At 41.4% G+C, this 14,536-nt stretch overlaps 1 protein-coding gene across 1 annotated transcript in view; it reads left to right on the forward strand.

The window, feature by feature from the left end:
- The window catches only part of TRIM67 (tripartite motif containing 67), a gene marked incomplete at its 5' end in the record, with an annotated part of 30,499 nt that overhangs the window by 3,472 nt on the left and 12,491 nt on the right, over positions 1 to 14,536 (forward strand). The window contains 4 exons of the mRNA XM_010185840.1: positions 3,282 to 3,377; positions 7,179 to 7,301; positions 8,601 to 8,711; positions 10,522 to 10,681. Coding sequence (XP_010184142.1) covers positions 3,282 to 3,377; positions 7,179 to 7,301; positions 8,601 to 8,711; positions 10,522 to 10,681 — 490 coding nt within the window. The remainder of the gene's footprint in view (positions 1 to 3,281; positions 3,378 to 7,178; positions 7,302 to 8,600; positions 8,712 to 10,521; positions 10,682 to 14,536) is intronic.

Below are 14,536 nucleotides of genomic sequence, written 5' to 3' on the forward strand. Positions count from 1 at the left end.
AGAACCTCTCTTGACCTACTAACCACCCCCCTCCTGATACACCCCAGGATTCACTTGCGTGAACTGTGCATCTAGACCAATGGTTTAACGTTATGAAGTGAAACTGTGTAAGTCTACTCCCAGAGTGAAGTCCTTTTTGGTCTTCGTAACAAGAACAGTGACACTGTTGTCAGATTTAAGTTGGTAGGCTTTTTGACCTGCTAATACGAGGAATGATGGTGGACACATTTCAGCTCTGCCCATTCTGAATGATTATTTATATATGTGTGTGTGTGTATATATATATATATATATATTTATCTATCTACATATGTACACCAAAACACTGAAAAAAAAAGCCACAGCTGGATAGGTTTGTGATGGGCAAGCAGGCAGTCAGTCGAAGGCAAGTATCAGACCCTGAACACCTGCTTTTATTTGCCAGCCTAAAAAATTGTGTTCCCAAAAACATGAGAGCTATTTCAGAATTCAGCACCAAGATAAGCTTATCTAATCAATAGTTAATCAGCTGCTAAAGAGAGATGGAGGGAAAACAAGCTAAATGAGCATGAACTGTTGGGCTGAAAAAGGATGTTGGCATTATCTGGTTCATTTTCTAAAATCAAAGGAAGCATCAGTCTTCCATGCCCATCTGGGTTTAATTACTCACCCTCATTATCTCTCTGTTCCTGTATTTGATAGAAGTAGAAACTTGGTATTCATCTCCAGCATCCACATTTTTGGTTGCAAAACCAGGTATTCAAATAGAGATAATGCCAGGTAGAATACTCTTTGTCACGGGTTATTAATTGTCGTAGTCGATGGAGCTTGTAACATTTCAGTTTGGCTTCCAGTAAATATTTCTGCAGCATGAAAGGTTGCTCTGAGTGTGCAGGGCATTTTTTTATGGCTTGGTTGGTTTACTGAGGGCTTAGTCATGTAGCTGCATTTGATTTTAATGGGGAGGTCATTACTAAATTCCACTGCTTTCTGAGGTATCCTTTACAAATGCTTGGAAAAACAAGGCTGTTATCTCTAAGTGTCTTTCACAAATGGAGATCTGGTCTTCTCCTCGGCTTCACACAGCCATTGCGTTAATGCAACCACAGGTTTTTATGAACATGGCAATTCGCTTACGAGCCCTTTGAACAATGACATTGTTGAGTTTCTATTGCAGCTCTTTGCGGTGGCAGCATACTGGCAGCCAGGTGTGACTGTGCTAATTGCCATCATACATATGCTGGCTACAATTCATCTGCAGTGATTCAGTTTTCTATGGTTGCTGTGATGCCCACATACAGCTTTTGGCTCTTCTTACCTGGTGCAATGCACTTTGAGATTATTTGAGAGTGAGGGCAGATGTCAGAAAAGTGAATGTTTTATTTTTATCAAAACCAACCATTGGTTTAGTTTTGAAGGAAAGGAACCCTTGCCTCTCTGGGACAATTTGGTTGGGCCAGTCAACGGTAGAATGTACCATGCTTTTGCCACGTATCTCTTTCTTGCTTCCTTTCCAGCCACTTGGTCATATGCTGCTTCCGCCATGTCCTGGGTCACCTTGACAAACCAAAGGCTCAGACATGCCTTGTGGATGGAGCAGAAAGTGCAATCAAAAAGGGTGGGCTTTGAACTCTGGCAATCAGAATCAGCTTATGGAAAGCTGATCTGAAGTCCTCATTGGTTGATCTGGCAGAAAATAGGGACTAAGAGTTTGGTTCTGTGACCTTAAGTATGGTTCATACCAAACATCATCGCTTTAAAGTTTTGCGAAGTGACAGGAGTTTGTGTAAGAGAATATTAAATATTCGAATATTGAGAAACGTACACAGTAATGTGTCTTCCCATTACATTTGCTACAGATAAGTTGCGGTAAAGCATATTTTATTTTCCAATTTAGCACTAATGTAATATCTACAACTCGGCTGAAATGTAAATATTTGTGTGAATACAAGGGAGAAAAACCTGGGATGGGTTCTTTCCCTAAGTCAGGGTTTGTACCCACTTCCCGCAGAGCTGTGTGGGGTTAGGCAATGCCTGTGCCTGCATAAGGCTGCCTGCCTCAGAGCTGGGTGGGAAGTGCCCACAAGGAGCTACCAGGGCTACTCACTCTCTGGGAAGCAGAAAATGAGTGGGGACTTACTGGATTTCAATCAGCTCTCCTCTTAGAGGGTCATAGCCTTTGTGCCTTCCTACATGCAACCTCTCAAGGCACACTCTAGTCCTAAGGAATCAAGAGACAGCATCCCTTTGAAAGCCTGATCTTAGCAAAGATACTTCATCTGCCATTTCCAGATGTCAGTTGTCATACTGATTTGTTGAGGATAATCAGCCAGGCATTGGCAATCTGGTAGTTGCTAAGTCCACCTAAGGAGTAGAGCCACAAAGAGAGTGCCCAGTCTGCAGGACAGTCATGATGGAACCTATACAGTCACTCTGCTCTATATGGAGAAGTCTGAATGAAGAAGTAATGCTGGGTCTGGGCTTGTCACAGGCTGACAAGCAGATCAATACTGTTTCTGTAGTCCCAGCTGGGCTTTCAGGGAAGCTGCACCAGGGCAGTTTTGGGTCTGCCTGGGGACAGAACCATTTCCTTCCTGTCCTGGAAGTCCGTTGAGACGCTGCTTACTCATTTTAGATATCTCGGGTACCAGCTGAGCAAAGGGGATGTTGGGTCTTCAGTGTGGACCCTCACTAGGGTGAGAATCTCTCACTAGCCAAAAGTTAAAGGAACAGGGTTTTTTCCAACTTTTCCAGAAATACTCACTCTTTTGTTGTGTTGGAGCATGGGGAACTGGAGCCCCAAAGGGATGTTACTATGAAATCCAAAAATGTGGGTTTGTCTTTGAAGTCCTACTGTATCTCAGGTTTGGTAGGATCTACCACATTTATAAAGAATTCAGTCTTAGATGAAAAAAATAGTGCCATTTTGGAAAGCACTTGGGGATTTTTCAGCATGACAGATGCTACTGTGTAAGTGTAAGACTATTATCTCCTTATATATGTGGGTAGCTGTCTTATAAAAAGGTATTTTGACTTCCCAAGTCACTCCAATAAAGTGGAATGTGCAGACACAATACTTGACTGCCCCCACATGCATATTTCACCTTTGTTAAATCTTATTACAATTAAAATCTTAACTGTTCTCTTCTAGCACAAACACTCTGTGCGTGTTAGAATACATGTGACAGCAAGTAAGCCTTTTAGCACATTATTAATCATCAAAATCAAGGATTAGTAAGAAACAAATTTGCATTTTATCTCTAATTTTTCCTTTTTTTTTCCCCTCCTCTTTTTCCTTGCAGGCACAGCTGTCTCAGGCTTTAAATGGTGTTTCAGATAAAGCAAAGGAAGCTAAAGAATTTTTGGTTCAGCTGAAAAATTTATTGCAGCAGATCCAGGTAACTGTAGAATATTAGCTGTTTTGATAATACAGTAATCAATAGAACTGAATTAATAATTTATTTGATGACTTTGTTTCCTGTGCTATTCTCATCTTTCCTGGAATCATCTAACCTTTCTTGAATGGATTTGCTAGGCAAAATTATTCATCAAATAATGCCTGCAAGCCCCTCTTAGCTTCTAGATTGTTTGCTGTTTATTGCAAGAAGCTGATACTCGATACTGGACATCTGAGCTGTGTTGATTAGTATTTGATTGAATCCATCGGTCATGCGTCTGGGTTCCTTCCTGACTGCAATTGCTTCAGTTGGGCATTTAGAATAAGTTCTCATTTTAACGCATTTGAAATTTACTACTTGTTTTTCATCTTACGTTTTCTAAAAATGTACTCGTTTCTGGACATAATCCAGTCAACCTGTTTAGTAGAGTATTTGTAAGAAGTCGAAAAAAGAAGAAGAAACAAATGCTGCTAAATCTATGTGATCGTTTATTGAAGTAGAAGATATTTTCATGCCTATAATTGTCTCGCTTTAATTGTCAGAAAAGGGCTCATGGTGTGCACAGTAATTGAGGGCACAAACCCAAAATGAAACAAGTTCCGTTTTCAACCAAATTTAGACTTGTCGGTGCTGGAGGTCACATGATCTTCAAGGTCCTTCTCACCATGCAGTGTGGCTGGAAACATGCTGCTGTGGTTTTTGCTCTACAGCACCCCAGGAGGGGACACTTGTTACCCGCAGCAGCAATGCTCTGCAGCTGTAGATTTTCTGTGGGATACACATCACCTACTCTGCAATGTGCCCGCTCTGCTGCTTGCTTATCTTTCGTCAACAAGCAAGTCCTGTGCCTGTTACTAGCAGAAAGCCAAAGCAGAAATCTGGAAATCTGTATTTAGTTTAGAATTTAATCATTGAAATATTCCACTTAACACTCCAGATGATAAATTCATACCACAGATGCTGCCCAAGCTCTCAGGTTGCCACAAGGCAGTGCAGCTATGCTCCTTCACAGTCTTCTGTGGTCATGTGGGGAAGGGAAGAACCCAAAACTGGGAAACCAGTAAAAAAAAGGACATCTAATGGAAAGTAACCAGTGTGAACCCACTGACTGGTGCCTGTCACATGCCATGTTTTGGTCACAGTGTGAGGTTTCACTCAGCTGACTTTACCTGTCTAAAAGTTAAGTAAAGTAGTTTGTCTAACCTAGTCATTAGGGCTTCTTTCATTGTCCAAGGACAGGCACCACCAGAGAGCAGTTCTTCCTATAGGTATGTAAAGCTATTTTAGGATGGGATAACTCATCCAAAACAGTAGTCTATAAACAATCTTTTCTTGAGTCACTTAGCTCCATTAAAAGTGTATTTTTCCCTCCTGAAACCTAAAGGTGGCCTATTATGGCTGTTTATGACTATGCTGTAAAATCCTTTAATGTGTTTCAATAAAATGACTCCCAAATTGCTCTGCATGAGGGAGCTGCTACAATTAGATCAAAAAGACCAAGCCGTTTGTTTCTTTGATGCTGCTCATTGCTTAAAATGCTGGCGTGGAGGGAAACTCAGAAGAGGAAACTGTATCCAGTAATCACCTTCTAACATTTTGGCATGTCTGGGCGTGAAGCTGGGTCTGAACCTCATGTGTTGAGCCCATTTCCAGCTTGAGTATGAGTGGGGGCACCAAATTTCAGCAAACCATAACAACAGGAATAATCAGCTGCATACGTATTCATAAGTAAAACAAGGCTAGGTCATAGCTCCGTGCACTAAAGGATGATCACTCACAGAGTTTAACCCTTAATGAGCTCCCTGGCATAGTTTTGTCCTGTGACAAATTGCACTCTTCCCAAGTGATGCCTGAGCAGCATTTAATGATAGCACATACCAGGGAGTACTCCTGGTAGGCAGGTGTGGTACAGCTGTATTATTTTAGGGGAAAGGGTTTAGATGTGTCATGAGCTCATTTGTGCCTTTTGGCATCTGGACCAAAAAAGCAGTTTCTTGGACTGTTATTTGTGAGTAATAGGTGTGGCCTTTGTGCATAGAGTTATATCCAGCACTATATATCTCAGAGCAGGTTATTTCTAATAGAAGTCTTATGATGGTTGCTGGAACACACACATACATTTAAACCCCAGCAAAAATGTCTTTAAAATGTATGTTTACACAAAGGAGTGAGCCATATGTACATTTTGTTATTCTGTCTCAATGCATGGCAGACCAGACAGCCATCTGCACTCTTCATCTCCTCTCTGAGTTTGCCAGAGCTACCAGGAGCTGTGCATTTATCTTGCTTGGGGCAGTTTGCAAATTCTCCTTTTCTTTTCCCTGCTTTGCAGATCTGGTTTACCCCTCTTTTTTTCCCTTCCTTTCTCCTTTCTGAGGTCACTTTTAAATCTCTTGGTCTCTTCTTTTCAGAAACTGCCTGTTCCTCACTGCCCCTGTTGCTTCCTTGCTCCTCCTTGTTGCTGTCATTATCTGATTTTCACATTTTCCCATCTGCTGTAACAATTTCATCCTTTCTCACTTGAAAGAGGCATAGTGCCAAACACCCCGTTTGATATGGGAACAGGAAATGAGAAGAGAAACGATGCACTACAGCCATTGACTGATTTGGGTGCTGTACACAGACCAGCACTTCAAGAGTAGCTGGACGGAAATGGGCTTAAGGGGGAGTCGGGTGTGATATAAGCCGAGCAGGGAGAGATGCAAACAGGAAGAGTCTAAGACAAATGTGTGAACAGTAACTGAGCCATCTGGTGTCTGTCCCCCCACCCACCTTGCTGGCAGGTCTAGGACTGCGGCGGGGGCCTCTCAGGGAAGGACGAGTGACCCTGCACCCCTCAGCTGGAGATTGGGATGCAGGTATCGCAGTGAGGGAAGGGAATACAGTACTGAAAATTTTGTTCTCAAAAGAGTGAAGACAAAGCAAATGAACAGAAAAGAAGAGAAAAACATAAGCAAAAGAGCTAAGAGATAGTAATGAGTTAGGGGAATGTGATGTCTTACCACAGAGATGCTTCTCCTTCAGCATGTGTTTAAAATCTTCTCACATTTAAAGCTGCTTTTTTTTTCATGTGGGTATTTGAGAGGAAAGTCGATAGAACAACTGAACATCTCCTCAAAAGAGGAGCTTAAAAGCTTTCTTCTTCTTTTAGTCTCATGAGCAGAGGAAGTAAGGGAGAGCCTCCCTTTGAATGAATGCCGCAGCATCAGTTCCATGGCCAGAGACAGCCATCCCCAGAAGGAGGAGCAGCTCAGGACCTTGTAGTACCATCCACCCAAATTTCTACAGCTGCAGTGGGATTCTGTGGTAGTTGGGTTTGTTCCTCATTGACAGGACAGAGGTTTATGTAAGGCTAAGTGATACACAAAATCTCAGGGATTTGTACTTGATTAATTTCCTTGTAATAAGCCTGCAGACCAGATTCTGGTCCATAATTCTCTTCTAATTGCCACAGTGTAGAGCCAGTGATTACAAAGTTGCTACAGTGGGATAATGAAAACAGAGTGAGGCAGAACCCACTTATGTATATGCATGCACTGTGTATGTTAGGTTTCAATTTTACATTATGTTGTACTACATGTGTTGTCTGGAAAGTGCCAGTAAATCAGGGTTTTAAATAAGCCCATTTTGTGGCATAGCATCTTACTGTTTTGTTATGCCATAATGAAATCAGAAAGGCAACAGAAATACCGCTGTCTTGAAAGGAGATCTTTTCTGAATGGAAGACCAGGTAAGAGTAAACAATAGCTTAAGGTGTAAAATACACTTTCTTTGATGAATATGTCTCTCACCTTCTTCTAGGAGAATGGGTTGGATTATGAAGCCTGTCTTGTCGCTCAATGTGATGCCTTGGTTGATGCATTAACGCGACAAAAAGCAAAACTGCTCACAAAGGTGACCAAAGAACGTGAGCACAAGCTGAAGGTGAGCACAGCTCTCATCAGCTGAGCACAGCTGTTGATACCTGGCATTACTGTGCATTTTGTAAAGTCCCCAGCCCTTTACACCATGAAAACTCCTAGAGACCTAAATCTTAAAGTCCTCCAGCTGGTTCCATTTCAGCAGTTTGGTTGAACTGTGTTTATACACTTAAAATGAGTCAAATACTTCAGCAGTTTGTTGAATCAGGACATCAGTCTTTATTTATCTGAAGGTGTTGGGCTGTCTTTTGAGTGGTGCTTGTCAGTGAAACCTGTGTTGTTTGGATTCTGGAACCTTCCAAATGCAAGACAGCCCTTCTGCCCAAGTGAAATTTTGTGATTTTGGTGTCTCTTCAAACCTTTGAAATTCAGGCAAGCAAGCCCCCGAAATCCATGTGCTTACTCTAAAGATATTCAAGAAATGCAGTAAAGACAGGTGGGAGAAGAAAGCTATAAATGGTTGAACAAAGTGGCAGTCAAGAAATGTTTGAGTAGACACATATCTTGAAACGTCGAACTGTGTATGTGATTTTGAGGTATTACAGTGCCAGTAACATTAATAGTATCTAAGACAGAAGGAAAAATTGAAGTGAGAAATCTAACATGACAAACAATTAATAAAATTTACCTGAGATCAGCATTTTAAAAAACCTCATGCTTAACAAGAACCAACACCTAGGACATACTGCTAAGAGCACAGCTAATCCTGCAGTTTATTCTTGTTAGGCTGTTGTACCTCAGGAGTTGTGTTGTCAAACACAGTGCTATGAGGCCTACTCTACAGCCATGTGGCAGCAGAATCAAGTCCAAAATCTGGAAAAACAAGATGCAGCTATTCTTATTTCTTAATCCCAGCAATGCGTTCTTAGGCAGAGCAGGATGAGTGGTGAATTGTGAAAAGAATGGTAATCTGCAAGAATTTATCCTTTTTAATATTTGCCTTTTAAGTTAAGGATTTTTTAAAAGCTCAGATTTTAGTGAAAGTGTGATTGTAAACGTGAATACTGCAAATTCAGAAACATGTTCTGCATTCTTTCTGCCCTGAACAAGCCTGATCTTTGAGCAATTAATCTGCTTTGAAAATTGAGATTCCCTGTGCACAACATTTTGCCAAGCTAATTATCAGTATATACAACACAGAGCAAGTGAGTGTTGCTGATGGAGATATGGCAATGGCCATATGGCAGCTAAATTAAGCATAGCTTTACACACTTTGCCATTCGTTGTCTTTTCTGAAATAATCTTATACAATTCACTGTAAACTGAGGCAGTCATCAGAACTGTACAGATGCTTGTTTTCCAGGTTGTTTGGGACCAGATAAATCACTGTACGCTGAAGCTACGCCAGTCAACGGGTCTTATGGAGTACTGCCTAGAAGTTATCAAAGAAAACGATCCCTCTGGGTTTTTACAGGTATTTTTCTTTCCAGTATTCTGGGGAAAAAAAAAAAACCAAACCAAAGGAAAAGACATTAAAGTTAAATGTAAAAATGGACACCTTTGCTGATTAGCCTCTTCTGCCTCTGAGACAGGTTCATCTTAACTCCTGTTAGTACTCTCTGAAAGCTCAGGTAGCCTGGTGACTGCATCAGTGTCCCAGCAAACAGATGGCTTTGAATAGCTGTGCTCTGACTGAGGTGTGGGGTCAGTGGTCACACCACTTCCCTGACTACTGACATCTTTCCTCATGCCAGCCCCTCCTTCTGAGCCGAAAGATAGATGCTACGCAGTTAATGATAACTTTCTGCAGAATATTATTTTATTCTCATCTGAGAAACCCAACACAGGGCCTCACAGAGCTCTGATTAATTTGGAAAGCTCTATGCTGCTCTATGACTCTGCAGGGCAGTACTTCTCCCCTTTTTGCTTCTCCACTTTGCATTACTCAGTGAAAGAGTCCTTTCAGCATCTTCCCCATGAGGAAATCCAGCCTTAAGGGCTTGTGCGTAGCTTTGTTTCACTGGGGTTGTTGCACTTCACAGGGCTGCAAGACTTGTCTGGTAGCTGGACGATCCAGGCATCTCTTCTTTGCAAAATATGGCCTAGCCAACAATTGCCTTAATTAGCAGGATATTGTTTCTTAGGTGCAAGCAGTGAAAGTGTCTACTGATGAAATAAAATGCAACAATTTTATTATCCGATTAATCATTTTGCCTAATTAACTCTGTTATTTTTATTAATTATTTTATTTTGCCCTATTAGTTTTATTGCCTTCCTAATTGTCTAAGAAGAAAGGCACATTGAACCAAATGATCTGCACGTGGCTGTCAGCTGAACAGGGCACGCTGTACACATGAATGCATGAGTGTCACAGGGGGCTGTCACAGCATCCCTAAAAAATAGGATGAGAATTAGCCAGCTTAAACCTATTAGCACACCAGATTGATTGTTACTGTCATGTTGGGTCTCAAGCAAGATTGAGGAATGTGTGGTGTGTATTAATCTCAACACTACACAGGTTTTAGCCGGCTGTTGGTTGGATACCACAGGACAAATGAAACATTTAGGTCTTATCTCCATGCTAGGTGGACACATGCTTCATTTTCATTTCAGCTTTGCTTTTCCTGTAACCTTTGTGGTTTCATTCTTTGCAGTCACCTTTAAAAAAAATACTTTTGTTTTTACCTGTTCCTGGTTTATCTAATGGTGCTTTCAAGGCAACCAGGAAACGCTGAGGCACTGCATTACTTTGAACAACTACTTCTGCAGCCAGGACATTGAAACACAGCCAAGGGATCCAGCAGCCCAGTAAGTGACTCCAAGGTTGAAGGAAGCCTTCTCCACTTACTGCACAGACTGTTGGTATTTTTATCCCTTTCAGCTTTCATCCACTGAATCACCTCTGCTGAATGAAGAGACCTTCTAACATTTAAGCGTGTCTTTGTGCAACTGCTCTTTAAGCCAGAGAACAAAACTAGACTGTGCATCTCAGAGAACAGAGTGCAGAAGTATGTGTAGCATTCAGAGATGTGATATATAACATAATCTTAACAGGCTTCATAAATGTGATTTTTACTTTCCTACTCTAAGATGAGATTTGTTTTGAGAAGATGAAACGAAAGGATGGAACATAAATGGAGCTCCCCGCAAAACGACCAGATACCATCTCAGCTGTCGTGCTGTCATATTCCCGTTTTCATTGTGCTGTATTTATCTCACAGGCATTCTGTCACTTTTAATGTGTGCATCTGCTGTTTCATTATGAGCCTGATACTCTCTTTCAGATCTCGGATGCTTTAATCAAGCGTGTTCAGGTATCTCAGGAACAGTGGGTCAAAGGAGCCTTGGAGCCAAAAGTGTCTGCTGAGTTTGACTTGACTCTGGATAGTGAACCTTTACTGCAGTCGATTCACCAGCTGGATTTTATTCAGATGAAATGTAGGGGTGAGCTTTTGTGATTTTCTTTTTTCTGTTTTTCATGCATGTGTTGAAACAGTGCTGAAAAGAAGGGAGGAAAGAGGAATGGCTTGAAGTTGCTGGATAGTTTTTAAAAGCAAATTCAGATGCTGCGTGATTCCTAGAAAGGTGTGCTCACCTCACATGCAGTTACCTGAACAAGCTCAGACAGAGATACCAAGTGTAGATAAAGATTTGAAAAGATAAATTCTTCAGAGTAGGGCTATCTATCAGCTTTGAAGATTAAAAAGACATTAGCTGCATGAAACTTTATGCCATTTTACAGCATTCCTAGATGGTTAATTCAAAATATCAGTTACCCCTGTCTTGTCAGGAACAGCTAAAGTAGTAAATAAATATTCCCCCACACACACATATGCTTAAGTAGGGGAAAAAACCCAAAACCCTTTTGATTTATATCTGAACTGTGCTGCAAACAGTGCCCAGCTTAAAAACTAATTGTGAGGAAGAGATTCACAAGGGGAAAGTAGCTCCATGGCTATACCCTCCCTTGATTACAGGTATATGAGTAATCCTGAGAGACACATTAAAAGGAAAAGAGCTTAAAAAAGTATTCACAAGCAGAGCTGATGAACACTAGGTGCCATTGGCAAAAAAATATATTAACTTCGTGCACTTGTAGTGAGCGTGGTTTATATGGAGCAGGATGAGAACTGCATCAGAATTAGACAGATCTGTAGACTGGCTAGATTTGAATGCCATTGTGGTCCCTGGGAATGATGCCATTTGCTTCTCTCAGTGGTTATTCAAGCCTTAATTATACATATGGGTGACAGAGTAGAGGCTGCCAGAAGTCAGTGAATGAGTTAAGGATAATTGTGTCGTGATGCCGGATGTGCTTTTTTTTTTTACTCCAAGCAAGCATAAAGGTTTCTGTTCAGTTTATTTGTCCTCTCTGGGCCTAATTCTGAACCTAAGAGACCCAGGATGAAGTAATTAGAATGGATAATTTGGCAGATAAATACGTGGAGAAAAAAGGATAAACAGTTAAAGGGCAAAGTCTGCTCAGCAAGAATGGTTTACATCTTGGCATAAGTGGGCTACATGTCCCATCAGGTTGGTCAGCGCACCTGGCATGACCATGTACACACCATGCAAAGAATGATGGAAATACCATTTATCCTGGCTGCCATTCCTTCATAAGGGACTGCGTTATTCCTTCTCACACCTCTGTGCCCAAGCAATACAAGCCACTGACTGGTCCCAAGCTAACATAGGTACTAAGGATTGTTACATACAGAGAGATGTATTTATATTTTTCAATTTATAACTGCAGATCTTTTTGCATTTTAACTGCTCGGTCTGACACTTTGGGAGTTTTTTCCTGAAATTTACCTTAACAGCTCTGCATTATCTTTTCATGCACAGTGGTCTTGCATCTAGAAATACAGGTACCACAGAGTAAGCACCTCAGCATTTCAGCAGTGAGCACCCAGACTTATGGGGAACATCCCTTTGCTGGCTGTGAGGAGAAGCTGGTGTTGCAGGGTGATCTTTCGCTATTTATCACCATCAGGACTTGTATATTTTTGAGCCTCCAATTTCATGAATAAAAATCAATGCATCTCTTCATATCTGCTCCTCTTTCTCCTCCTCTACCTACCCCAGCACACCAAGAAGTCATCAATCTTTGTCAAATGTTGGTGTTGAGGGGAGTGTTATTAAGTCACTATACTGATTGATCTGACAAGAGTAGATGCATTAACGATATCAGAGATGATCTGTAAAGGGAGATTTGGGGAAACCTAGGAGAATGGGGCCAGCGTGGCTTTTTCAGCTGCAAGCTGTTTTGTTCCAAAAGCTTTGCAGTGTAAGGTCTGTACTATTGTTATCGATGCATAGTGCATGACTGAATTTCTGTATTTTTTTTCAAACTCTGGCCTCATTCAACCTCAGTGAGCTTGCATGGGTCATTTAGAGTGAAAGCATGCTTGTAAGTAAACATTGATTCACTGTGTTAGACAAAGAAGAATGAAAACGAAAACAAATCACATTACATTTGCCTTGATGACTTGTTCATGTTCCTTACTGGTGGACTCTGAATAAGCCCATATCTAAAGCTAATCTCAATAAATAAAGATCAGGGGGTGTTTCTTTGTTTACATAGAAAGAAAAATCAATTTGGTAACAAATTAAGTGTGCAGAAATGTGATAGGTGCAGAAGTAATGCTAAAGCAGTTGTGTTGACCGAGTCTCACTGATAGCTCTTTGGCAAGAGTCTCACGCTCCCTAGCAGCTGACCTGCTGTGACACACATGCTGCTCTAGTAATTGCTGTCATTTTGAGCTTTCCCAGATCCCTTTCCTCTGTCCATGTTTTCTTCTCTCTATTACTTTTTTTCCAAGTGCCTCGACACAAAATTCCTGTCCTCTTTGATGACTGGCTCAATGTGTTCATCACATTTCTGCTGTTCATTCTATAGGCACAGGCAAATACATGTTCCATGTTTGTTTTGTTCAAACAGCTGGAACTGTAATGAAGTCTTGGTTTGTTGTGAAATGGAGCCTAGGTACAAAATAGGAAAAAATACAGCTACTCTCTTCTCTTCTGTACTGCACCTCTGAGTACTCACTCATATGCCCCTTCTTGTCAGAAGTGACTCCTTCACTCTTCTGCAGACCAGTCCATGAAGATTCCCCAGAGACATCTCCTGCCACAAATCTTCTCTGCTTCAGCAGCCATGAGCTGCACAGCTCTGATAATGAAAGAGTAACCGTTTCATTGTAGGTTTTATCCCTGGTTCTGTCTGCTCTGCATCATGGATCCAGGTCTTTGCCTGTGCTCTATCCCTCTCTCTCGGTAACACTGTTTGTAGGACACTTGCTACAGCAGAGACTCAGGCTATTACAGGGCTGTACTGCAGTTTTGGAAGAGGAGGTCAAAGTTTTCATGTTTCTGAGGGTCCCATTCTTTCACTGCATTTAGTCCTTTAAAAATTAATCTGGGAAGGTGGAGGGCGTCATCATTGCACAACTTGCTTGTCAAGATGACAAATAACACACAACATCTTAGAGCAGCTCTACTCTACCCTGAGAGGAGATCAGCTGTGAGATGCATTGAGCAAAGTGTTTTTGAAACTGCTGAGTTGACATGAGACATCAGTATAATTTTTTAGCTAAATGTGACCCTCATTAAACACTTTTAAAATAGCAGGATATCGTTCAGACCCATTAATAGCTCTTGCTGTGCCAATGCAGTTATCATTTCTCCCTTTATATTTTTAACCTTTTCCTTCAAAAACCTTAAGTGACTTAAAGTTCAACAAGAATTGGGACAGCACTGTAATTTAACATCTGAATCTTCTTTTTTTTCCTGACAGTTAGCCTATATTTTTCTTTTCTTAGTCCTGTCCCATTGCTCTTCACTATGAAGTGTGTCCCAGTGTCCCGGTTATTCTACTCGCTTTGCACTTTCCGATGACTTTTACAGTATGTGTTCACCTTTTCCCCTCCCAGAGGGAATCTGAGATCAAGGCAAATCTCTGCCCATCCCTGTGCAGGAGAGGAGACAGGAGGGCAGTTACGGCAAGCGTCATTCAGCAAAGCTTCACGGCTGTTTGGTGGGAGCATCTTAACCCTCCTTCAGCTACTGTAGGTTGTGCAGTTCAGGCCACAGGCTGGCCCAAAGGGAGTAGGATACTGGTAAGAGTTACTCACAAAAACATAACTGTCCAGTGACACAGTAAAGAAACCCAGGCACTTCCCCATAGTGTGTGTGGCTCTCACACCTAGGGCCAAAATTCACACTGTCCCTGGAAAGTGGGAACAGCAGTTTCATATGGAACATTACTGTATGAAAACATACTCTAATCCTAGATGGCAT

This window comes from Mesitornis unicolor, unplaced genomic scaffold (assembly GCF_000695765.1).
Source record: "Mesitornis unicolor isolate BGI_N332 unplaced genomic scaffold, ASM69576v1 scaffold6036, whole genome shotgun sequence".
Lineage (NCBI taxonomy): Eukaryota > Metazoa > Chordata > Aves > Mesitornithiformes > Mesitornithidae > Mesitornis > Mesitornis unicolor.